The sequence below is a fragment of the Malus sylvestris genome, chromosome 6 (genome assembly GCF_916048215.2).
Source record: "Malus sylvestris chromosome 6, drMalSylv7.2, whole genome shotgun sequence".
Classification (NCBI taxonomy): domain Eukaryota; kingdom Viridiplantae; phylum Streptophyta; class Magnoliopsida; order Rosales; family Rosaceae; genus Malus; species Malus sylvestris.
Window position 1 is genome coordinate 1,972,665 of NC_062265.1, and position 25,014 is coordinate 1,997,678.

General features: G+C 36.3%; 1 protein-coding gene, 1 long non-coding RNA gene and 1 pseudogene across 6 annotated transcripts; 1 reads left to right on the forward strand and 2 right to left on the reverse strand.

Annotated features, from left to right (window-relative positions):
- Positions 1-5,364: 5,364 nt before the first annotated feature.
- On the reverse strand, positions 5,365-8,482 carry LOC126625931 (uncharacterized). 5 transcript variants are annotated; one of them, XR_007624523.1, is made up of 5 exons: positions 8,264-8,482; positions 7,936-8,028; positions 7,371-7,423; positions 6,466-6,570; positions 5,365-5,881 (listed from the first exon to the last, which is right to left on the reverse strand). It is a non-coding gene; the product is annotated as an uncharacterized LOC126625931 (long non-coding RNA). The 5 variants fall into 5 exon arrangements; XR_007624524.1 differs by lacking the exon at positions 8,264-8,482 and adding an exon at positions 8,142-8,236; XR_007624525.1 differs by lacking the exon at positions 8,264-8,482 and adding an exon at positions 6,657-6,791 and having other exon boundaries at positions 6,466-6,559; positions 7,936-8,236.
- A 165-nt stretch (positions 8,483-8,647) lies between these two features.
- LOC126625930 (acyl-CoA-binding protein-like) lies at positions 8,648-11,501 on the forward strand. The gene is made up of 4 exons (XM_050295056.1): positions 8,648-8,821; positions 10,841-10,958; positions 11,064-11,126; positions 11,254-11,501. The coding sequence occupies exons 1-4, from the start codon at positions 8,810-8,812 to the stop codon at positions 11,331-11,333; spliced, it is 273 nt and encodes a 90-aa protein (XP_050151013.1). The 5' UTR covers positions 8,648-8,809; the 3' UTR covers positions 11,334-11,501.
- A 3,161-nt stretch (positions 11,502-14,662) lies between these two features.
- LOC126625925 (uncharacterized) lies at positions 14,663-18,003 on the reverse strand (annotated as a pseudogene).
- Between the last annotated feature and the right edge of the window lie 7,011 nt (positions 18,004-25,014).

Here is a 25,014-nt window from a genome sequence, read left to right on the forward strand (position 1 = left end):
TTGCCAAAGGTTTCACCCAACATGAAGGTATCGACTACAAGGAGACCTTCGCACCAGTAGCCAAACTCATTACTGTGCGTTGCCTCTTGACTGTGGCTGTTGTCTGCAATTGGCCCTTACATCAAATGAACGTTTAAAATGCCTTCCTTCATAGTGAACTTCATGAGGCCGTCTACATGTTGCCTCCTCCGAGTTGTCATCGACAGGGGGAGAATGTCGTATGTCAACTCCACAAATCTCTATATGGTCTTAAACACGCATCCAGAAGTTGGTTTCGAGAATTCTCTAAAGCCATATGTACCATTGGTTTCTGCCAATCCAAGGCAGATTATTCTCTGTTCACTCAAGTCAAGGGTACTTCACTCACTATTGTATTATTATACGTTGACGACATGGTGATTACAGGCAACAATGAGGCATAAATCAAGAACCTAAAGGCCTTCCTCATCAGTCAATTTCGAATTAAAGATCTTAGACCTCTGAAATATTTCCTTGGAGTTAAGGTCGCACGGTTGAAAGCTGGAGTCACAATCTGTCAATGAAAATATACATTGGACATATTGGAGGAGGCTGGCCTTCTTGGCGCCAAACCCACGAAGGTCCCAATGGAGGCCGATTTGGTCCTAATTCCCGTAGGTAGCACTTCAATACATGAACCTGCAAGGTATAGGCGCTTGGTTGGAAAATTAATTTATTTGACCATCACAAGACCAGAGATAGCATACACTGTCAACACGTTAAGTCAGTTCATGCAAGATCCACAACAACACCATCTCGATGCAGCGTATCGACTTCTTCGATACCTCAAATGAGCCCCTGGACAAGGCTTAATGTTCTCTTCCTAAAGTGAATTGCATTTAATTGGTTACTGTGATGCAGATTGGGCACGTTGCCCCATTACCTGTCGATCAGTTACTGGTTATTGTATCTTCCTTGGAAAGTCACTGGTGTCCTGGAAAAGCAAAAAAGCAAGTTACAATAGCTCATTCCTCCGCTGAAGCGGAGTATCGATCTATGGCTGCACTTACTTGTGAATTAAGTTGGCTGCAATATTTACTGCCAAATTTACGTGTTAAGCATCCCCAACCGGCAAGGTTATTTTGTGACAACCAAGCGGCTTTACACATAGCTGCAAACCCTGTGTATCACGAACGCACAAAGCATATTGAGATCGATTGCCACACTGTTCGTGAAAGGATTGAAAAGGGAGAAATGAAAACTTCCTATGTCAGAATAGGAGAACAAGTCCCAGACTTGTTTACTAAGCCACTTCGTGTGCCTATTTTTCATACACATCTAGGCAAGTTGGGCGTTGTTGACATTCACGCTCCGACTTGAGGGGGAGTGTTAAAGGAAAAAGAATTCACTAGTTGTACAGCCTGGACAGAAGGAATGTTGCACATGGATACAACATTCCTTGACAGCTAGACTACCACATGGTTTCTACACCTGTGTTCTGGTTGCTGCATCGTGGGCAGCAAGGACACCACTTGTATTGCATTTGTTTATTGCATGCGTGTATGTAACAGTGTATATAAACTCTGCTGTCCATTGCAGCAAGAGATAGATAATAAAACATTATTGAATACTAAGTTTAATACAACATGCATCTTACATTTCAAAGTTTCTGCAAATGTCCTTCAAGCATGATATTTTTTAAACCAAATTCACATAATTCCCTAGTCAATTAATGTTACAGATAGTTCAACATCTAATCAAGCATTTCCATAACCACAAAAGGAATAATTGAGAAAATTCCTAAAAGAACAGCAACCCAACCCACGATGGTCAGACACCTATAGTTCATGTAAGTGAGCAACAATGTCAAAACTAAGACCGCTGCAACTCTTGGAACGCCACCACCTAACATTGGGATTGCCGACTTCAAATAGTCCAGAAACAGAACCGGATACAAAGCATTGTCAATGTTAAATATTAATCTTTTGGTTATTTTACTTGGGAAATTAAAATTTTGAATGCTACTGTTGAGGAAAATAAGAGCTAATAAATGTTAAATAAATTCATCACTTTAACCAATATTATAATTTAAAAGTAATAAGTTAAAACTTTTATACTACAAATTGTTCCTTATTTTTTTCACTTGAAAGTTTTGAGGCTAGAAGCTTAGAAAACATAGTATAAATTTCTTGCTTCAATTGTTACTTTCAGGTTTACTATTATATAATTTTATATAGATAACAAAAGATTGAAAAACTGATTTCATAGTAATAATTTTAGCTTAACCCACCAATCAAGTCATTCCTGGCTACGCCATTGAATTCCAGGTGGGTTGGGGTTGCTAATTTCCACCATTGAAGAACAAAGGAAGCTCCAATTTTTACACATCAGCGGAGACAGCCGACAAGTCAGCAGTGGCGGTGGGATTTGACAAGGGCAGAGAGTGGAATAACTTTTTAGTTAAATGAGTGGAAAGACTTTGTTTGTTTATCAATTTATATACTTTGTCGTGCAACTCAAGGTTTTAGTAAGTTTTCTTTTTTCTGAGGAACAAATTGGCTGGGGGTTGTGGAGGCAGGTGGCGGTGGGATTTGACCAGGGCAGAGAGTGGAATAACTTTTTAGTTAAATGAGTAGGAAGACTTTGTTTGTTTATCAATTTATATACTTTGTCGTGCAACTCAAGGTTTTAGTAAGTTTTCTTTTTTCTGAGGAACAAATTGGCTGGGGGTTGTGGAGGATGATGCTTTAGGGCTGCTTTTATTTAAGAGAAGTGTTATTAACATTCTAAAAATCTTATTCTACATTTCTCATAAATGTATTTTTCTTTCTAAATATAGAAAATTTGGAGTGTAAAATGAGATTTTTGGAGTGCCAATAACAATTCCCTTAAACAAAAGCAACCCTAAAGCGTTTAGATTTCAACTTAAGTTTGAAATCTTATAGATACAGTCATTAGGGCCATTAACTCTACTTTTCATTTTGAAGACAATTTTGTGGAATTGAGATCCATTTTGGATTTCTATGTCTGGAGCCGAAGGATTCGGAGATCTAAATTACTCATTCTAAAATTTAAATAATGCCCACTTCACACAAATCAAGGGTCTGGATATCTCTTTCTCTCTCTTCAATGGTTTAGATCTCTAAGTTCTTCGACACCAGATACAAAGATCCAAAGAGAATATCGACTCAATTTTGTGTGTAAAAGAACCTATATTTATCATAACGACAACGCTAATTATACACACAAAATCAATATACATGTTGATACACGTTTCAACGAGAGTGTTCATCTATATAGAGGATGTGTTAAAATGTGTCAATTTTTTGCTTACAAATAGTATTATTGTTATAAAAATAAAAATAAAAATAAATAAATAAATAAATAAATAAAAGTTTTAACATAACAAACAAAATTTGAAATGTACTAATAGCAATACGTTGTTTGAGAAAAAAAAATATACTCGCTCTGTCATCCAATAGGAAAATAACAAAGTCAGCTCCAACAAAACAATGAAAATTCTACTATTTTTTGTTGTACAGCATAATCGAATTAATGAAACATTTTGTATGTTCGTTAAAAACCCTAACAAACACGAATGTGTTGATGTATGGTATACACCCATACTACTAGAAAGAGAAAATTGGAGCATTATTACATTGATTTTATCCAATTAGAGCTTTAATCATTTCACTAAAATCATTAAGTACTGGTCTATGAACTCGACATGGTGTTAAACAATAGTCTTTTTGGTTTAAAAACTTCCCTATCTTATTTGCCCATTAAACTCTTTATTTTAGACGAAAATTTTAGTGTTAGCACCCGAAAGTATATCATACTTCATGTTTTAATGAATTCATAAACCAATACCACGAATTTTAGTCCACATACCAAACCTTCAATTGGTCTAACTCTAAAACCTAATGACCTCTAATTTTTTCTGAAAAATGTTAAGAGACTTTCTAAAAAATTGAACTCTTTAATCTCTCTGTCACTTCATATTTTTAACACAATATTTTATAATATTAACACAATAATTGACGTTAAACTGTAAACGGTAAAAAAATTCATAAAAAAATCCCGTTTTAAGAGAATTCACTCATCATTTATCTTGGGAATTGTTATTGGCATTCCAAAATTCTCATTCTACACTCTAAACTTTCTATATTTAGAATTAAAAAATACATGTGTGAGAAATGTAGAGTGAAATTTTTAAAATACCAATAACATTTCCCTTTATCTTTCGTATTAGTAAACCTCAAAAAGTAGATACCGAATTTCAGGTGGTTGTTATACAGCATTAAATCAGTGTGAATTAGTGGTGTAAAGCACAGTACAGGTGCTTTAGTTGTACGGGGAATCTGATGCGTGCACACATTATGCTCTTAAAATAGTCATTAGGTTAGGGACGCAGACGCACCAATGCGGAATTTATGCAAACAAATTTTCCCAAAAATATCAATCACATTTGGATTTAGATGGAGACAAGTTTTTCTATTTTATATTTTTTTAGACGATGATATATTTAAATTCGGTGAGAAAATAAATTTATCATTCACACGTAAAAATGCAGAAATTTAGATCCAACAAGACACGTATGCAAAAACTTGTCAAACATGCAATACCTTTTTGTTTTATTTATTAATTAAATTAAAAACAATGTGCAATATCTTTGGTAGATGGATCGGCATTTAGAGGTAGTAGTTAGTAGCTACAACTAAAAACGTAACTTTGGTCAATAACGTACTTGTATTAAATATGGGGGCCAATCTGTCATGATTTTGGTCAATAACGTACTTGTATTAATTTAGAGGTAGTAGTTAGTAGCTACAATTAAAAAAGTAACTTTGGTCAATAACGTACTTGTATTACTTACATTAAAAAACTAGCACAAGCAAGAGATAGACCAAAAGATTTCTCATAAACAATCGATAAAGTAAACGCTCAAGCAAAAAGAGAATTGCAACTCTAGATACAATGAGAATCCCATACATAGGCACGAAGGTAGCAAAAAAAAAAATATAAAAGAAAAATCCTAATTTGAAGCGGCATAAACCAAACATATATCACCACCACATCTCAAAGGATGCCAAACCCTGAGAAAGTAGATAGCAATTCCCAAACCCATTCATGAATCCCTCAAATCTATCCATCAATATCACACGGAATATGCTTTTTCCATTTTTAAAAATATATAAAATAAATAAAATAAAAAACTTTTTTCCATCACCTTAAATCAGTTCTTACTTTCCTTTCTATTATTGCTTAGAAAACTGAAGACAAAATATTTTCTTTTCTTTTTTTTTTCCAACATCAAATATTGAAAATGTCAAAATTGGATTTATGTCGTGGGGTAGCAACTTGACAATGTGATTGTTAATAAATAAATTATTGCTTAAGTGTTGATTTTTTTTTTTTTTGTTAAACGATAGATTTTATTAAATTAGTCACGTGCTTATTCTATTAGTATCAACTAGAAAAAATGCCCGCGCAATGCTGCGGGGCTTGAATGCATCACCTTGAACTGCATTGTACAATTAACAGGACGAAATGAAACATTTTAGTTCCCTAATATATAGAAGAAACAGAAGTAACATATAGTTCACAGACATGTTGCCCTTGTAGCCAAGGTGACAAAATATATATCTTCTCGGTTAGGTACATGTTTGAGTAGTTGACCAAAAAGATAAAGACTGTTTTGTTCTCATTCTAGCATCTAAGTTTCCAAGCACAAACATGCAAAGCAAAGAACATGAGGTGTTGAAGCAAATTGGGTCTTGGGGTAGTATCGGAATATTTCTTTATCGTTCCTTTATTATTTTCATCGTGTCGAGCCTTAATCAATTCCCTTGAATTTTTTACCAAAACGCCTCCTAGAATTTGTTGTTCGCTTCGATCAATCTCTTTCACCATTTTATTAACCCTGAATGACAAATTAAATAGAATGTTAATATTTATGTATTTTAGAAAGAAAAATATAGTTAGCTTGTAGGTCTTAAAATAACATTGTAAAAGATTTTTAAAACTCAAATATAGAAGCTATGAGTTTTTTGGATATAAGTTAGGTTTGTTCGGAGAGAGAAGTTATTAATAGCACTCATTAAAGTACTTTGGGAGGGATGAGAGGGTTGACTCTTAGGAAAACCTAACGAAAACACCAACAACACCAACCAAGAAAGCAATTGACAAAAAAACATATAAAATGGCTAACAACATTTGACTAAGAATTAGGAACACCTGGTTAAAGCAAAATCACAAATGACACCAATGCACCTTTGAACAATAATAGAACGGTTGAGACTAAATTAAAACCAACAAAAACAAAGAAACCAATGAACTCGAGAAGTATCAAAGGATCACAGAGATAACCAAGAATGAGAAACAAAGCAAAGAGCAAACGAATGACATAAGCTGATAAAATGAAACAATCAATTGAAAAATTATAAATCTGCATTATCTCAAACAGAAAGCATGGGGAAGCAATGCATCTTAGTTTAGGTGACATACCAAAGCCTTGATTCAAATGCAATAGGTCCGAACCCCTAGATCAAAGGCACCAAGAAGAGCAGATCACGACGTTGTAATGAGACTTTGATCTAAGCTACAACAAATCTGTGAGACTGAGAGTCAGAATTTGAAGCGCAACCAAATGGACACAGAAAAAGTAACCCAATCTGCGATAGTGCAATGGACTCTACCTGTGACAGTTCAACGGACTTAATGTACGACAAATTTACATTTCACGAAAGAAAAGCTGCTAACAATGGGAATGCATCATCTGTCACCATATTAATTTAAAGGCCCAAAGCAAGCATGAGGTATCCCAGTCGGTTCTGAATTAGTACAGGGGTTAAGAGTGTGAGAACGTTGGTTTCAGAAGGAATAGGTTAAATAGAGCAAATAATGGTTCAATGTGGAGTACGGTTGGTGAAAATTATGGGGTAGCAGATGATTTTAGTAGTTGAAGTAAAAGCAAGGAGGGATACATCATTTCCAGCAAAAGTAAATGGCAATGACAGACTACCAAAAGTATATAAATGATATAATATAGGTTAGAATCGTTGGACCAAAAGCATATGGTAATGACACACTACCAAAAGTGTGTGTGTGTGTATATATATATATATAGCGATTACTAAATAAGAAAACAATTTCATTCCTTTCAAATCTTAAATGTATATATAAGCATTCGTTAAACTTCAATGGATGCTTAGTTATCTCAGCCTTGACATTAATAAACAGATACAGATACGCACACTAAATAGAAAGAAACTCAGTTCCAATGTAAGCTCAAACGACAAAAATTGAATTATATATTTAAAATCTAAGCATCAAAGCTTCACAAATATAAATTAAAAAAGGTAGATAGCTAAATAGGCTTTGAACAAAAATGATGGCGTATAATTATATACCTCAAAACAGGATGAAACCAACTTCTTTCTTGAATGATCCAAATTTATAAAATCTGCAAACAATGTAGATTTGTTAGCAACTTAGAGACTTTCAAATTTAAAGAGCAAATCTAAAGAAATTTTAGCTAAATGACCAAAGATAGACCAAAAAACAAAGGAAATTTACAAATATGATGAATTACAAAACACACCTACTGAAAAAGCTCACATTTATGATTTTAAATCTTTGAGTTATGCACCCATCATACCTTGGATGCCTTTGGTTAAGATATTTAAATTTTAATCTCTATAGTACTTTTGGTATGCACTGGTGCAAAAAGTGAACAACAATCAAAACTGGCAGCGAGGAAGGTATTTGTTAAATGCTCATAGATTGGTATTAACATAGCAAAAAAGATAGTGATATATGTGAGTTTTCGTAAGTTTTGACTTGATTTTAGGCATTTTAAGTTTGGGGCAGAGTGATAGTGGGTAAGAATCAACTAAAAAATAAAGGAGAATAAAAAGTATTAAACACAAAATATTACATGGCAATGAGAATATATAAACACACACAATATATTACCTTCCAAACATTCACCTCTCAGAAAGACCTTGAAATCCCCACAAAGTTGTCCAATTTCCACCAGAATCCAACTTCTTACAATGTAGATTCCTTCTGGGTAAACCACACAAACCAAAGCACCAATCAAATGAAGTAGCTTTAAACATAGGCAACTTATGAGTTCTTATCAGATAAAATCGAAACAGAGAAACGGGCAACTATATTACTCGGCAAAGATATATTGCTCAGTAGAAATAAATAGAGTAGATAATTTATTTGCGCTGAATTCCCAAGTGCTATTAAACTATCAATGCTCAGAAGATAGCTAATGGTGAAAAAGAAGCCTAACCTATATAAAACAAAATGAAAGGCTATATCGAAATGAAAGCCTACTAGGTGCAAAGATATATTGCTTAGTAGAAATAAATAGAGTAGATAATTTATTTGCTCTGTCCCCCTCTCTCCGCTCGCCAGCGGCACACCCAACTGTCTCCGAGTAAAAAATGAGAGCAATTGTCTCTCTCCAATTTGTCAGGCGTGATGTTCCCCTCCCCTCTCTCTCGCCGAGTCAAACATGAAATGTGGCAATTTTGTAAATTAAGTGAAAGTGGGTTAAAAGCATCCGAGTGGCTATCTTGTAAATAAACTGAAATGTGGTCCAAAACACTGTTCATATAAATAGTGCAAATTTCCCTCCTACTTTAGACTAAAGTAATTTGCAGATTTATTTTAAAATTTTCATCTACTTTTACGCTTAATTAAATAGTAGGAGAACGTGAAGGGAGAATCTGAATGCTTATATATTACAGCTTACCACCTCCTTCCCCATCACACACGCCACTCACACTCCAACGTTTATCCAAGCGAACCAGAATTCGTCTTGCAGATCAACCAGATGGGTTTGAAGGTATGCTCTCATTCTCTCCCCTTCCCATAAACATCGATTCAATCTCATATTATCAATGAAAGATCATCCATTTGTCGTTAAATTTGCTACTTTTCTTGGGTTTCAGTGGTGTGATTAGTTCAGATCTGTGTTCTACTTTGTTTGTTTTGAATTTTATGAATTGGTCAAGGTAAAGCAGCCAGAATTATAGTTAATTATCGTGGGTTCTCTTTAATTTATGTATTTTACTTGTTTTGCGTTTATTTGGGATCAAGATTTTGATCCTGGTATAGTAGATCAGAGCTCTTGTAAGTTGTAACTAGTGTTTATCACTGTGACACCAATTAGTTCAAATCCGGATGTTATTAACGTACAGATAGCCGTCTAATGAGGGTTTTCGACTATTTTCCCTCCTTACTGCTTGCTTGATTTCTTGAACTGAATGTGAAATGACGCAGTGTCTAAGATCTGTGATAAGCAGGTTGAAATCTAAAGTCCAATCTACTAGTTTCCAATGAGCTTCCCAAACAATATTTATCAAAAGCCATCATTTGATAAGTGTTTTAAAAAAAAGGAGTCTTGAGGCGTGCCTAGGCGGCCTTCGAGGCGGGGGACGGTGAGGAAAACGCATCTGCCCAGCTGAAGTAGGCTTAAACTTGCCTTGGCTTGGTCGAGGCGCGCCTAAGCCCCTGAGGAGCCTCAAGCGTCAGCTGGGGCTTTTTTATTATTTGTTAGGGTATCTCACCTACAGTGAATAAATTTTTTATTTGATTGTTTATTATTGTTCTATAATGTTTGATTTTGACTTTATTGTTGATTATAATATATATTATATATATATATATATATATAACGTTAAACTCCTTGACTTCGCATTCACCTTTTAAAACATTAAACCTATAACGTTATTATTCATAATTCAATTGTTTATTATTGTTCTATAATGTTTGATTTTGACTTTATTGTTGATTATAACGTATATATATATAACTTTGGGTTCCTTGTGACTTCGCATCACGCCTCAATGCTTTCACTTAGGCGGAGCTATCCATGAAACTCCTTGACTTCGCTTTCACCTTTTAAAACATTAAACCTATAACGTTATTATTCATAATTCAACTGTTTATTATTGTTCCATAATGTTTGATTTTGACTTTATTGTTGATTATAATATATTTTGTATATATATATATATATAACTTTAGGTTCCGTGTGACTTCGTCTCACACCTCAATGCTTTCACTTAGGCGGGGCTATCCATGAAACTCCTTGACTTCGCCTTCACCTTTTAAAACATTAAACCTATAACGTTATTATTCATAATTCCATATACTTCGTGTTGCATTAGCATGTCTATGACTTTCAAAATTATCGTAATGAATGGGGTTTGCATATCCCAAATTGCTTGAGGAAGCCGAGCAAGTTTTAGTGTCAAATGTAGGCAGCTTCGACTTTGGAACACTCTTAAGGCTAGAGAGTAAAGAAGCTCGGTATATGGTCGGGTCCTTTTATGTTTATTGATTTGGGAATTGTGAGTTAGTTATACCTGTCTAAATCTGGAACACTGTCTAAATTTATCGTGGAAGTAAAGCGTATTGTGTTCAGTTAAACACGTCCAGTTATAGATCTGGCTAGTTATAAGCTTGCTTTTGCGGCAATAAATTGTCACTTCACGATAGTCTGAATGTATGATCTGCTTCCTAATGTAATCAATTACAAGAGAATTTCATTGTTTTGACTAGTATTACATTGACAGTAAAGTTGAACACAATGTGCACATGTGGAATGCATATCTACCTTCTAGGTGATAAAATCTCCACTTGTTGAATGCGTAGCGTTTATTTTCATTTGCTCATCCTCCGATTTCTTTTGTCAATGATGGATGGTTACTTGTTAGTCAACTGAAGTTCCACAGTTTTTGGCGTTCTTAGCATCCGTGTTTATAAAGTTTCTCTATGACTTTGTTCTATATGCTTTTAATCGGAACAACGATGAAAGTTTTTGTTTTGTATGACATTTGATGATTTGGGGGTCATGCAGGAGGAGTTTGATGAACATGCTGAGAAAGCCAAGACCCTTCCAAAGTCAACAACCAATGAGAACAAGCTCAATCTCTATGGACTCTACAAGCAAGCCACTGTTGGAGCAGTGAGCACCAGTTAGTATAATGCTCCCTTGAAAATTTTGAGAATCTGCTATTTTTCGTTCTCTCACTTGCAATACAAATTTTTCATTTATGAGTTTCTTTGTGGCTGACTTGCAGGCCGCCCGGGAATGTTCAATATGAAGGACAGAGTAATGTGGGATGCATGGAAGGCTGTTGAAGGTGATACTTCTGAGCATATCATTTTCTATTATATGTAAATCTTCGTCGTATAATCTAGCATAATTCTAAGGTATAATTTTCCGTGTGTTCTAGAATAATTCTAACGTATAATTTTTCGTTTTGGCAGGGAGATCCAAGGAGGAAGCTATGGGCGACTACATCACGAAGGTGAAGCACCTGCTTGGAGAGGCCGGAGCTTCTACTTGATGCTTTTGTTAGATGGTGTTTGAATCAAAATAAACATTGTACTCTTTCGTACTGGTACTCTCTTATATCTAAATGTGTGTGAATGTTAAATCTACGAGATACTTTCGGTAGAATGGTTTTACTTATTGTTGGTTTACAATGCTTGAAGGAGTTTGCAGTGCTAGTGAATTTTAGTTGCCCAAATTGCTTTTACTAATGCATTTGTTTTTTTGTTAAACAATAAATTTTGTTGGTTTGAACTCACGCCGTCATGTAAGAACTCAACACCTTTCCACCACTATGGTAAAGGCCAGGCGCCTTTTACTATGCTTCTAAGTATGCTTAGTTTTGTAACGGACTAGCTTTTGGACTCTTCCCAGTTTTGGAAGAGATAAGTTCGAATCTCCGCTCTGTATTTAATTAAACAGAAAAAAGTTGTCTTTTAGGTTGTTTATACACACAATTACATTAACCTGCACGTCCATCAATATTGCTGCATCTTTGTAACTAAGGTGAAATTCTATCATGTTGTAGGTAGTGTTCAATATTTTCGTCAAAATATCCAAAAAAGCAAGGATTGATATGGAAAGGGGGAAGTGTACAAACTTCACCCTATATCGGCAAGATATAGGAAAATAAATAAAAATTAATGATATTTACCGATTCACTCCAAAAACTTTGCCAAACTCATTGCAAATTTCAAACTTCTAATTTTTTTATTATTTTTCTTCTAATTTTATCTAAATTTGAATGAGTTGATATACCCGTTCAATTGCATTTTTTTCTAATTTTCATCAAAAGCAACCGATATCCATCGATATTTTCATAAAATTGCATATCGATATTTTCACTTATACTTTCATCGATATTTTAAACACTGGCTGAAGGCAGCTTCCAAGTTCTAAAATATCAAGATTGCCACGTTGGGTTGATCAGGGCAACTCTTCAGAGCGAATAGTAGCTGACATTGTTCTTAACTTGCTTATCACATTGGCAAAACGGGTGAAAGTACACTAATACAAAACGAACATTACTTTGATCCTTCCTTATAACGAGTCATTTCTTCCCTCTTACATATTTTTTTGTGTAAATCGTAGTTTGATACGTATAAAAACCACAAATGACATGTTTAGGGTAAGGAGAAATGAAGGGTTTCATTCTCCACAGTCCAGAGGATATTTGTATTTTTGGTTAATTTTTTTCAGAGGATTTTTTTTTTTTTTTTAAACCTCTCACTTACAAGTGAAGAAAAATATTATTAGATCATAGTAATAAGTGATCCGCGAAGGATAATGTTAAGCACTGTTAATAATTGCTACGCAGCTACCAAAAAGATAACAGAGCTTGAACCGGAAGAAGGTAGTTGGACTGGTCGATTCCCAAGGGAAAGATAGGATTGACGGGTCAACATCCATCCAACTGATAACTGTTTCGAAGATAACGAAAACTGGGAAACAGGGTAGTGGTCCACATTTCCTACTGGGTAAATCGAACGAGAAGGTTTATTAAAGTAATGTTATTCATACCATGTTTTTATACTATATTTCTATACTACAATAGGTGATATCTGATGTGAACAAACATATCATTTGAAGAATTTGCAAAACACAAGGAAATTAACTAGCTTTTCTTAATTATTAATTTATTAAATAATGAACTAAATTTAAAAATCTGATTAATTCAAATAATATAACTGTTCACATCAAATGTCACCTAACATAGTATGAAAATGTGGTACAACAACATGATATGAATAGCATTACTCGTTCGATTAATAGAATTTTGTGCTTATGATAGAAATTGTTAATTTTGTATATAGAAAACTTCATTTTAATCATTGGCAAAGATGACTTTTTTATTAAAACCATGAGTAAGATCAAAATCTAATTTTAGTCCCCATTAATAACCTCATTTATTAATTATATTTTGATTTTTTTAATTATTTATCTTTTTCTTTCTAATTTTTAATGTATTAATTTTATTTCATTATAATTTTTATTTTCATTTCATTCATCGTAATATATTTTGTTGTGAACATTTAGATAAACTAATTTTTGTTATACAATATATTTCGATGTAATTCATCTTCTTCATTTAGGTATATTAAATTCATTATAATACATTTCGGTACATACATTTAGATACACACATTTCGGTACATACATTTCGATACAAACATTTAGGTACATTAATTCAATATAATACATTTTTGGTACTAACATTTCGGTACACATATTTAGGTAAATTAATTTAATATTAATACATTTCGGTGCATATATTTAGGTAGATACATTTCAGTACTAACATTTAGGTACATTAATTGAGTCATTCAAGTTTGAAGAATGTTAAATAAAATTAATAAATTAAAAAACTCTTTTTTGGTCAAAAAATAAATTAAAATTTGTGTATTAATAAATTTAAATATTTAATAGGAGACATTAAATCAAATGCACATTAATTATTTTGAATTAAGGACACATTAGGGACTAAAATCAATATTTAATCTAACACCAGGTTTTTTTTAAATTTTAATCTTCTTGAAGGATTAAAGTTCAAAAATCCCTTTTGTATATCATCATGTAAAATTAATTTTTGCCAAAAATTAATTAAAATATGTTTTTTAATCAATGACTAATAAATAGATAGATAGATAATGTTATGAATGATGTTTCGCTAAGAATGAGAAGTTCCTCCTCAAAGCGCTTTTTTACTTATTCACAAAATTCTGTGTTGGTGATCAGACTTGTTACTATTGTATATCATTTTGAACATATTATCTCTACAAATAAAAAATATAAAAAAAAACTAAAACAAATGTCGTTTAGAATGAACTGTAATAATAGAGAGAGTTTGTTATACTTTTACCGATTTCGACGTGTTTTTATACAATCCGAAGGCTAAAAGATCTCATATTTTATTTATTTTTTACAAAAATGATATCACAGAGTGATTTATAATAAGGAATTTCAAATATTGAAGTTATTTTTTTTAGAATTTGTGAAATTTCTTATTAAGCTAACTCGAATATAGAAATGAGCTAATACAAAGTATAATGCGTATTTAGATTCATCCATCTATAAATGAATTATGGTAATTGGCTTTCATGCTAGTGGAAGTGGAGGTGGTGGGAGTCATGATGAAGACAGTGATGGTTGTTGGGTGGTGGCGGTTGCGATGAGAATGATGGCGGTGCTCATGGTCATGGCTAGGTGACGACGACAACGACAACAATGGTTTCACTGTCTTGGCCATGTGATGGTGACGGCGGAGATGATGGTGGTAAATAGGGTTGGTGGCAACAGTAATAGTGGTAGAGGCGCATTGGACGTGGGCATGCACAGATGCTATCATAAACAAAGTGGAATGATTACATTTGCACCAGGAACCAGGATAATTACAAAGTGTAAAACAATTTGGGAGAAATATTTAAGTTCATATCCACAGATCTACTGAACAAAAGGATATCTAGAGATACAATATTCCCCTACACGAGAAGCGCCATCTCTAGCCAGAATACCTTCAAGATCTCCGATGATTCGGGCCAGCCATATCTCCAAATTTCTTTGTATTTCTTTCAAGTTGTTTCTGACTGAATCCAAAGACCGTCGTGTGTTGTGTTTGGCCTGGTTCCCCAGCTCGTCCCCATAAGAACTCTTCCCAATCTCCGTTTGTACTGCCATCAGCTTCTGTCCGGTTTCCGTTGCACGCTGTTGAAGTCTAAATGATTCGAGTAAAAATTCTGTTTGTCTTTGTGTACGAAACTCTGGACTGAGTGTGGGTTCGGAGGGATCACTACCTTGCTGTAAAAACAAGAAAATTTAGCCAGCAACACAACCCAAATTGTAGCCTGTCAAGCATCCCCGGAGACAAGTACCGAAAATGCCACAATTCAAAACAGATAAAGAAAATGTAGAATATGGGGCGACTGCAGAACTTGTACTTGCCCAACGAAGAATTAGTTCATCCTACACACGGGGTGCAGCGATAACTAAGTGAAATCAACTAAAAGATGTCTATGGTTAACTAATTCTTCCGTTAATTCTTATTAGCAGACGTAAAATAGCATGGAAAAAGTAAAACAAGGAACATAAAACACTACCATTCTTCTGCACAGATCGTCTATCTTCCCCGCAAGAGCTTGATACCTCTTGGTTTGCTTCCTCATCAATGAAGGTACCTTGGAAAGATCACTCTTTCCAATAGTTTCCAAATTCAGTAATTCCTGTTCAAGTAATTTTAGCTTCGAGGATATTCTGGTCCACTCACCATCTAGCTTCCAAGGCGACTCCCTATGAAATAAAGACGTGTTGATCTTTAATTAGCTGCAGAACATTAACTAGCCACCTTTGAAATGATCAGTAAATAGGCTGTCAAATCCATACCTTGGTACAAAATGCTTCATGTGATACAACGGTTCAAGGGATTCATACTGTACATCCTGCATAAGGAGGACAAAGGATAAAATCAAGCTACATACCTTTCCAATTTGATAAATTCGGAAAAGAGAACATATACAACATAACCTTAGTAAGAAAAACTTCAAAGAACTAAACCATCAACGCGGTGAAAGAAGACCACACTGGATTGCGTTTTAATAGTTTCCAATTGTGTTTGACGTTTGATTGCTCAGATGGAATCTCTTAAAAAGCAATTTAAGTTAAACTTTCACTTCAGAAAACAGGAAGTACGAACAAAGAAACAAATTTGAGGAGACATGAGGGAAAAGAAAAGGACAAGCTTTCTTCTCTTTTTTCTTTCATTTCTCCAAAAAGCTAGAACAATTGATCAAATCATTGCAGAGAATATTGGTGTTGGAACTTTACTACAGCGATGAGTGCCAAAAAAGTGGTGAACTTGAGATGCCAAGTTACATAATTTCGGGATAACGATTCGCTTTCCATATGGAAGCCGATTCGCTTTCCATATGGAAGCAAACACATGCCTTCCAAATCCAAAATTGCAACTTGTTTGGTAGTGATGAAGGAGACAATGCACCTCCGTATTGCAACTTGTTTGGTAGTGATGAAGGAGACAATGCACCTCTAAATTGTAACTTGTTTGCTAATATAGGATGCTAATGATAATAAAGCTTATTAGCTACGCCCCCTAGAACTCTATTTCTACAATGTAACTTAAAAGTCACCATTTTACTCCCTGAAACGCAAAATTCATTCCACTTTGACTCGTGAACTCTCTTCTTCCTGGAACTAATAGGTCGCCTCCTAAAGCATATGTGGGACCTAACACCCAATAAGACTATGCCACATGTATAATAAATTTAATTATAAATCTCCATCATGCATCAACATTCAACAATCAGGTTTAAAAGAAATTGAAGAGATGAAAAAAATAAAAAAGAAATTGATTAGCTTGCTCACCCAAATCAAACCCACATAAGAAATTAACAGATCTAATGTTGAGCAAATTTTGAGTTTCATAGAGACGACTTTTAAGTTTCAAGTGGCAAATAGGATCAAAATCGAGTTTCAAGGGCAAAGTGAAGCGAATTTTGAGTTTCAAGGAGTAAAGAGATAACTTTTGAGTTATAAGTAACAAATTGAGATTAAAATCGAATTCGAGTGTCATGACTAAAAACAGCCTAATAATAATGGCTTAAGAGTTAGTCAACTGCTGTCTTTGTTCATGCAAGTGCTAAATTAACAACATAAAATCAAACTGTTAAAAGTCTAAATCCATACGAAATCGAAGCCCCAATGTGTGCAAGTAATGGAGGCAAACCTGCCAGAGCTTGGAAGCATCGGCTACCAAGTGGGAGTCGAAGCCGAAGGCGACGGCATTGTCGTAGACATTGACTTCCTCCTTGCCTTGGTGGCGGTGACAGTGGTGGTCGGCGTCAACAGCCTCAGCGTCAGCTCCTCCTCCGCCTCTGGTGGCCATGAAGCCAATCATGTCGTCCCTCTCCCCAACCTCCCTCTCCAAATCCCGAATTCTGGCGCTGGAATCGTCCTGGGTTTTCTCCAGCTCCAGAATCCTGGCATGGAGGTGGCCAATTTCTTGATGGGCGGCGTCGATCTGGTGTAGCAGCCGCTTCTCCTCGGCTTGCCAAGCGTTGCGGTGGCTGGCGAAGATCTCGACGACCCTGGCGTTGGCTTTGGAGTCCTCTTTCCGGCGGGAAGTCATGAGCCTGACTTGCTCTTCCGCCTGCCACAGCCGGGCAGAGAGCTCGCCCACTTGGGTCTGGAGCTCCTGGAAGTTGTCGGGAGCTAAAGCCAGGAAAATGCCCAGGCTCAGGCCAAGGTAGGAGCACAATAGCTTCTTCGTGTCATCTTCTTCTTCTGGCTGCTGTTGTAGTTTGTGCCCGTTTTCAGCCATGACTGACTGGAGAGGGATCGAGAGAGAGAGAGCTTTTGGGTTTTGGGATTGTGTTGGACCGGTAAGTGAGTCGCTTTTGGGTTTTGGGATTGTGTTGGACCGGTAAGTGAGTCGCTTTTGGGTGTCCGTGCGTGTTTGTGACTGAGAGGAAGACTCTGGTAATGTGGGTAACAGAGGTGAGAGCTCAGAGAGGGAGAGGGTACCAAAAGAAAAGCAGCTTTTGGGGTCTGGGGTCTGGGGTTGTGTGGGTTTGGAAGAGAGGAAGCTTTTTGCTTTTGTCACTACTCAGCTGTTCTGGGATTGGGCATAGCTGCATAGGACATGTCATGTAATGTCTTCACCTTTCTAAACTTTTTATCTTCCAAATTGAATCATATTATTGCTACTTCATTATAAAACTTAGTTCATTCTTTCAAGTTTAGTCAACACTACTGCTAATCCACGTATGTTATCGGCCCCATTTTTATTAGAAAAATGGTATAAACGATATATGAAAAATGTGGTAAATGTAAGTAGCTTTACTCTTTCATCTTTTCATGTTTGAAAGGATAATATTTATATTGCTCTACATTGTAATTTGGAAAAGCCACCTGCTTCAAAGAGAGCTGTCTCCGTCTTGTTGACGTATTTTTTATTCTCTCAGCCTATTTTTGACTTATCTCATAACAAAAACAAAGATTAGGTGCTTTTGTTTAACATCACTAACTTTTATTAGACCGGACTACATATTAGTGTAGTCTTATGTTTGTTACGTGCTTGAACTTAGTTCACTGAGATTAAAAAGAATGTCTTAACGAGATCCCTGAAAAACAAAGGACTGCTAATCTCGTCTTCTCCTCCATTTTTGGCCTACCCTTATTCTAATTTTTGACAACCATAAGTTTTGAGTGGGACATGTAAAAACAAGTGTATTTGCAGAGAGGATGATGCAAGTAGCAAATGACGGGAATTAAAACAAGCTTCAAAGTTGGATATAACACATTGTTAAGCAAAATAGAAATCAGAGGAAATTACATTTTATCACCTCAGATTTGAGATTTATTACAACCTCATACAATATCTTCAAAACATTTCACTTTCATACCGTACTATTTTATCTTAATATAATACATCTGTTACATTTTTCATCCATTGATCTGTTAAGAGCTGTGGCAGCCACATTTGTGCCACGTGGCAAAAAAAAATATTTATTCATTAAAAATATTATACTAATTTATCCTTAAAAAAAAAAAAAAAAACAAACTGAAACCCACCTCCCCGCAAACAAACCCAGAAACCTTCCCCCCCTCCCCCTCCCCGACCCACCTCCCTTTCCTCCACTCTCTTCACCTCCCTTCCCATCCAAAAGCCCACCCCACCTTTTCGGAGAAGACGCACCAACGGCAGTGGCAGTGGGTTTTTTTTATCTGATTTGTGCTCAAATTTTGGGGTTCTGGTTGTTAAATTTGTTCTTTCGAGGGTTCTGTGAACTAGGCAGAAGACATTGGATTTTGCCTGGAAATTTTGAATTAGGGTTTTCTGACATTTGACTTGGGATTGTATTTTTGTAATGTAATGGTAGCAGGGGAGGTGGGGGTGGGGTGGGATGGGGTGGGTTTTTGGATGGGAGGGGTGGTGAAGAGAGTGGAGGAGAAGGAGGCGGGTCGGGGGGAAGGTTTCTGGGTTTGTTTACGGGGGTGAGGGGTTGTGGGGAGGTGGGTTTCAATTTTTTTTTGTGTGTGTGTGTGTTTTTTTTTTTTAAGGGTAAATTAGTATAATATTTTTAATGAATAAAAAAAAATTTGCCACGTGGCACAAATGTGGCTGCCACGTCAGCTCTTAACGGATCAATAGATGAAAAATGTAACAGATGTATTATATTGAAATAAAATAGTATGTGAGGTATGAAAGTGAAATGCTTTGAAGATGTTGTATGAGGTTATAATAGACCTCAAATCTGAGGTGATAAAGTGTAATTTATCCTAGAAAGAAATAAGCCTTGGCCTCGCCAAAAAAAAAAAAGCCTCGCCATATTCCCAATCTTAAAACTTTCTTAACATCCGATTTGCATGATTACACTTCCTTCTCAAGACCAAACTCATAAATCCGACGCTAAAATTTTTTGGGCTAACCTTCTGGAGAAAAGGGCGCTGAATTTTTTTAATATTTTGAGTTACAAAGTGACGAAATTTCTAGATACTTTTCACTTGTGCGAGTCTGAGAACTTACTTCTGCGACTACTCGACTTTTGTGAGTTTTTATCCCTACAAAATCTCCTTAACTTAAAAGCCTCATCTATTTGTCACTTTACTATGGTCTAGTTTTAGGTTAGAATTTCGCCAAAAATGAATTTAAAATACATTATTACTAGTCAATTGAGGTTAAGCCCACTTTTCCCTTTAGTGTAGATAATATCGTTTGTTCAAAAAAAATCGAGTAGTTACGGAGATAGACTCCAAGATAGAGTATGTTTAAGTTAAAGAGATTTTGTCGGAATAAGAACTCACAAAAGTCGAATAGTCGGAAAAGTAAATTCTTAAACTCGCACAAATGAAAAGTATCTCAATATTTCGCCACTTAGAAACAAAAAAATTCAAAATATCGAAAACTCCGGAAGGTTCCATCAGAAATTTTTTTAGTGTAAGATTTACTGTTTGGTCTTTGGAAGGAAGCATAATCATGCAAACAGTATGTTTGGAAGCAGGTTTAATTATGCAAACATGATTTTTGGAAAAAAAAAAAAAATTAATCACCTACCTGCTCCCTTACTCCCTCGATCTCATCTGCTCTTTTATGTTTGGAAGCAGGTTTAATTATGCAAACATGATTTTTGGAAGAAAAAAAAATTAATCACTTACCCGCTCCCTTACTCCCTCGATCTCATCTGCTCTTTTATCAACCTAACCCTCAACCCTTCTAATTACTCAACACACACCAAGTCTCTGTAGCGGGGAAGGTTGTGCTGCTCTTGGAGTGCATGTTGCTGTTGGAATATAATTATGATGACATGGTTTCTACAGTATGTATAATCATGTGTGAAAGTACACCATAACAATATTGGTGTATTGTTATGGTTTACCAATATACGTTTGATTCTAGTTAAATTATATTTTTAATTAGTTCATTCTAAGGGATATGATTATTTGATATAACTGAATAGTGGCATTCAACGGAGAGAAGTTACCACTCCTCCAAAAATGGTACTTCATATTTATATATTCACCAAATTCTTTTTTTGTCAAAGCATTCAATTTCAATGTATAAATGTTCTCACTCTCTTATTCATATCCTCATATCATATTGTGATCGATCAGTCTCGCAATCTTGTTCACTACCCTATTTTCATCATTGGCCTCAAAGCTAGTTTTTTCGTGAATCGTAACAATTCGCCCAATTTTCCAAGAATGTCTCATAGTACATTTGAGACTTCCTCTTCGTCAAGTGACGAATCCAACAACGCTATTACTGATTTTTACCTTGAAAAGAAATTAGGGTGGATAAGGAGAATATTGAACCAACATTTTGATCAAGAGTTTGGAGTCGGAATCGGAGAACTTTCCTGCATAACCCAAAACTACCGCGAACACCAAATTGTTCAAACATTACAGACTATTTGAAATCTCATCCTACAATCCGTGTAAACTCAGGCTGAATTAACCCATTTTGAAACTTGTTCCCTCATTTGCACTAGTTCAATTGCCAGAGAATAAAGGACCGTCTGAAATTTGCGCCAATTCATCGTTCCAATTCGTCCTGAGTCGATGCCTAAATTCAATTTTCAAAATTAAAAAAGTAGGGTTAATCTCTTTTTACTACCTTCATGTTTCGTGGTTTTCAACATTTAGTACATCAAGTTATTTTCGTCCCAGAGTCATACCTAAAGTGTAAATTTTGGGACATTCTCATACATCCGTTAATCAAACCGTTAAGTCCCCAGTTAACTGATGATATGGCGCTCATTTGGACAATGACTGGACGCCACGTGGAAATTAAAAATTCAAAAAAAATTAAAAATTAATTCATTATAAATAATAAATAAACAATAAAAACCCTAAAAGCTTCCCCGTATTCTACCTTTCCCATTTCTTTACTCTGCAACGCCAACACCCCCCCCCACCCCCCCCCCCCCCGGCGCACCCTCTCCCTCCCTTCTCTATTCTTCAACCTGCACCCGTTCCCTTCCTTCTCTCTTCCATCCTCTTCTGCAATCCGTTCGCCAAGTCTCCCTCCCGCCGTTGTGACTTGGGTTCCCCCTTCTTCTCATGTAATTGTTATCTGGGTCCTCTTTTCTTTCCCCAATTCCAGAAGTAGTTCTATTTGTTCCTGATCAAATATTTGAAATTCTCAACTGAGTTTGGTTTTCGATCTCCATCTCTTTTTTTTTTCCTTCTTCTTCTTCTTCTTCTTATTCTTCTTCTTTTTCTGGGTTGGGGGGGGGGGTAAAAGGACGAACTGGGTTTGGTTTTTTAAGGACGAACTGAGTTTTGTTATTTTGTTTTTCTTTTTTTTTTCCTTCTTCTTCTACTTCTTTTGGGTTTTTTTTTGGGGGGGGGGGGTGGGACGTATTGGGTTTGTGTTTTTCCTTCTTCTTCTTCTGGGTTGGGTGCGGGACTGGGTTTTTTTTTCCTTCTTCTTCTTCTTCTGGGTTGGGGGGCAGGGGGAGAAAAGATGTGGTTTTATTTTAACTTTTACTTAATTCATTTTTTTAATGACACATGGCGTCTAGTCATTGTCTACATGGGCGCCACGTCATTACTGAAAGAGAGAATTAATAGTTTGACTAACAGATGTATGAAATTGTCCCAAAATTAAGACTTTAGATATGATTTTGGAACAAAAAAAACTTGATGTACAAAATATTGAAAACCACGAAACATGAGGATGGTAAACAGAGATTAACCAAAAATGTAATTCAAATTTCACCCCAATATGAGAAACGTTTGACGGCATCGCAGCATCACTGTTGACCAATTGGATCCCCAGAGTTGCCCCATTTTCTTCAATTTGGTCGCCGGATCCGAAATATCTACCATCGCCAAAACAACTAGTTCACAATTCTTCACTCACCAATCTACACCCACGCATTCTAAACCCACTGAAAAATTACCCAGAAAGCTGATTCATAATTGAAAATTCAATTTAAAATTAGAATCTGCAATATCAAGCTCACCAGAATCGCCGTCTGCATCCTCGTCCGTGGTTTCATTGTCTGCATCCTACTCCGGTGTTTCGCCGCTCACACTTTCTGCTGTGGTCTACCGTCGCATCCTGCAGAGTCATCGCATACAACAGTCTTACCCTCCAAGGCGAATCGTTTTTCAGCCGTAAGTGGTTTTCCACCAAGCAACATACCAATTTCTCAGAGGAAGGAAAGTGGCAAACAGGAATCAAACACCAATTTGTAATGATTTTGTTTGAATTCTAAGAAAGAATTTGGTTGTCATATAAACGCGACGAATTCTTTTCTGGATTTCGAACGAAATCCTTGCAAATTGGTGTGTCTTGTCACTTTCTTTCTGTTCGTCGCAGGAGTTTCCGTCGGGGATGACTTCCTGGCCAACGAGCACACAGCTCCCCTGGGAGGTCGGCGCCGGTTGAGGGCTGCTGTCGGGCTTCTGCTTTCTTATCGGGCTTAGTCGGGCAAGTCTCGTTGGGCAGGTCTTGATCGGGCAAGACTCTTCGGGCAAGGCTCGTCGGGCTGTGCTGAAAGAGAAGGACAGAGTTAATTTGAAAGGTGCCTTTGTGGGGCCTTAGGTATAGGCCTTGAGGCTCACAGTCAAGATTAACTTTGTAGGTGCTCAGGCGTGCCACTGCCATCTTCAGTATGGCAGATGTTGAATAGATGTCAAGTTTTAGTTGCGAATACGCATATGCCCGAGAAACCGTGTTTAGATATAACAAGTGCCTTTGTGGGGCCTTAGGTGTAGGCCTTGAGGCTTCCTGTTAAACTAAACCAGTACTTGAACATATCATATTTGAATTCATGTTTGTCGGAGTCTTATAACTATTATATTTCAGATTATCCGAGTCTGAGAGGTAGAGCGAACCCAAATAGGTGCCTTTGTGGGGCCTTAGGTGTAGGCCTTAAGGCTTCCCATTAGAGTCCGTTCTTATACTCAAACCAACTAGACCGCAGAATAGAATGAATCCAAATAAGTGCCTTTGTGGGGCCTTAGGTGTAGGCCTTGAGGCTTCCTATCAGAATTCATTCCATACTTAAGCGTTCTATGATAATCATGATATAATAGAAACAAAACCAAGAGGTAGGTCGATTACTTGCGCCCCAAGTAACTTCGGACTTCTCGTTTATCAAGGATTGTCGTGGATGGGTTAAGTCCACATAAAGTTCTTTTTTATGCCTTGAGGCCAAGGACTTTTAAACTGATCAGATTTACATGCCCGAGGGCTTAGGACTTGGATCTGATTTGAATACTGAAGATATATTCAAATCGGGTTCAAGTACTGAAAAAGCTTTATCATCATGATTTTGCTAGAAGTAACTTGCATATAACTGGAAGTATACAACATATTGCTAGACTTTTAAGGAAAGAAGAGACAAAGACAGAACAAAGCAGGTCGGGCAAGATTAAACCTTATCAGTTAAGGCTGGTCTTCTTGCAAGTCCCTATCTTTGTGTTTCTGTCAAAGGTCTGAAAGCTTAGAGGGAGGGAGGAAAGGAGAATACAAAAGGTGAATCGATACTACAACAAGTTTTGAACAAGGTAGCAGAGCTATTACAGAGGTTAGAAGAAAAGGTTATCCCGCGGGGGATAAAGGCTTGTCCCGAATGGGATGAAGGCTTGGGCTGACTACAGCTTCGTTTGGAGGCAAATATGGCTTTTGAGCAGAGTTTTGGCTTGCATTTGTTTGTTTGTTTGAGTGTGTTTAATCCTGTCTTCTCTTCCTCCTTTTATAGAGGACTTGGTTTGGCTTCCTGTAGCAGCAGCTTTGCCCGAATGCGGTTTGAGAGTGATGACTCATCAGCTTTATTACATAAATGCCACCCTAAAGTACTTTATGGGCTGTACAGTCTGATTAGTCTACACCACTTGGTCCTTGGGGTAGGTAAGCAAGTAGCCTTTTTCCTGCCCCCCTAAGTTTCGTCCGGGCCTTCTGTTGGGCCGACTCCATCCTTGAGCCCAAATTCCAGTTTTAACCCAAACAGTGCCCCCTTCAATTGATATTAAACCTGGAATTCCAGGCGCCAATATTAATTGAAAGAGACTCCTTATTAAACCCACGAATCCCTCGCGATTGAACTTCTTATTTTTCCGTGTTCCGTAGAAAGAAATCCTTCTGCGATTAAAAACTTTCCTACTTCTCCCTACCATTCCTCTCTGTTGCCCGACAAGGTTGCATCTTCTTCTTTCTTGTTTTTCTCTCTCTCGAC

Bases quoted from the DNA above. Each gene is read 5' to 3' on its own strand.
- LOC126625930 (XM_050295056.1), top strand. The intron at 10,959-11,063 runs GTTAGTATAATG...GCTGACTTGCAG, and splicing joins TGTTGGAGCAGTGAGCACCA to GCCGCCCGGGAATGTTCAAT. The intron at 11,127-11,253 runs GTGATACTTCTG...TCGTTTTGGCAG, and splicing joins TGCATGGAAGGCTGTTGAAG to GGAGATCCAAGGAGGAAGCT.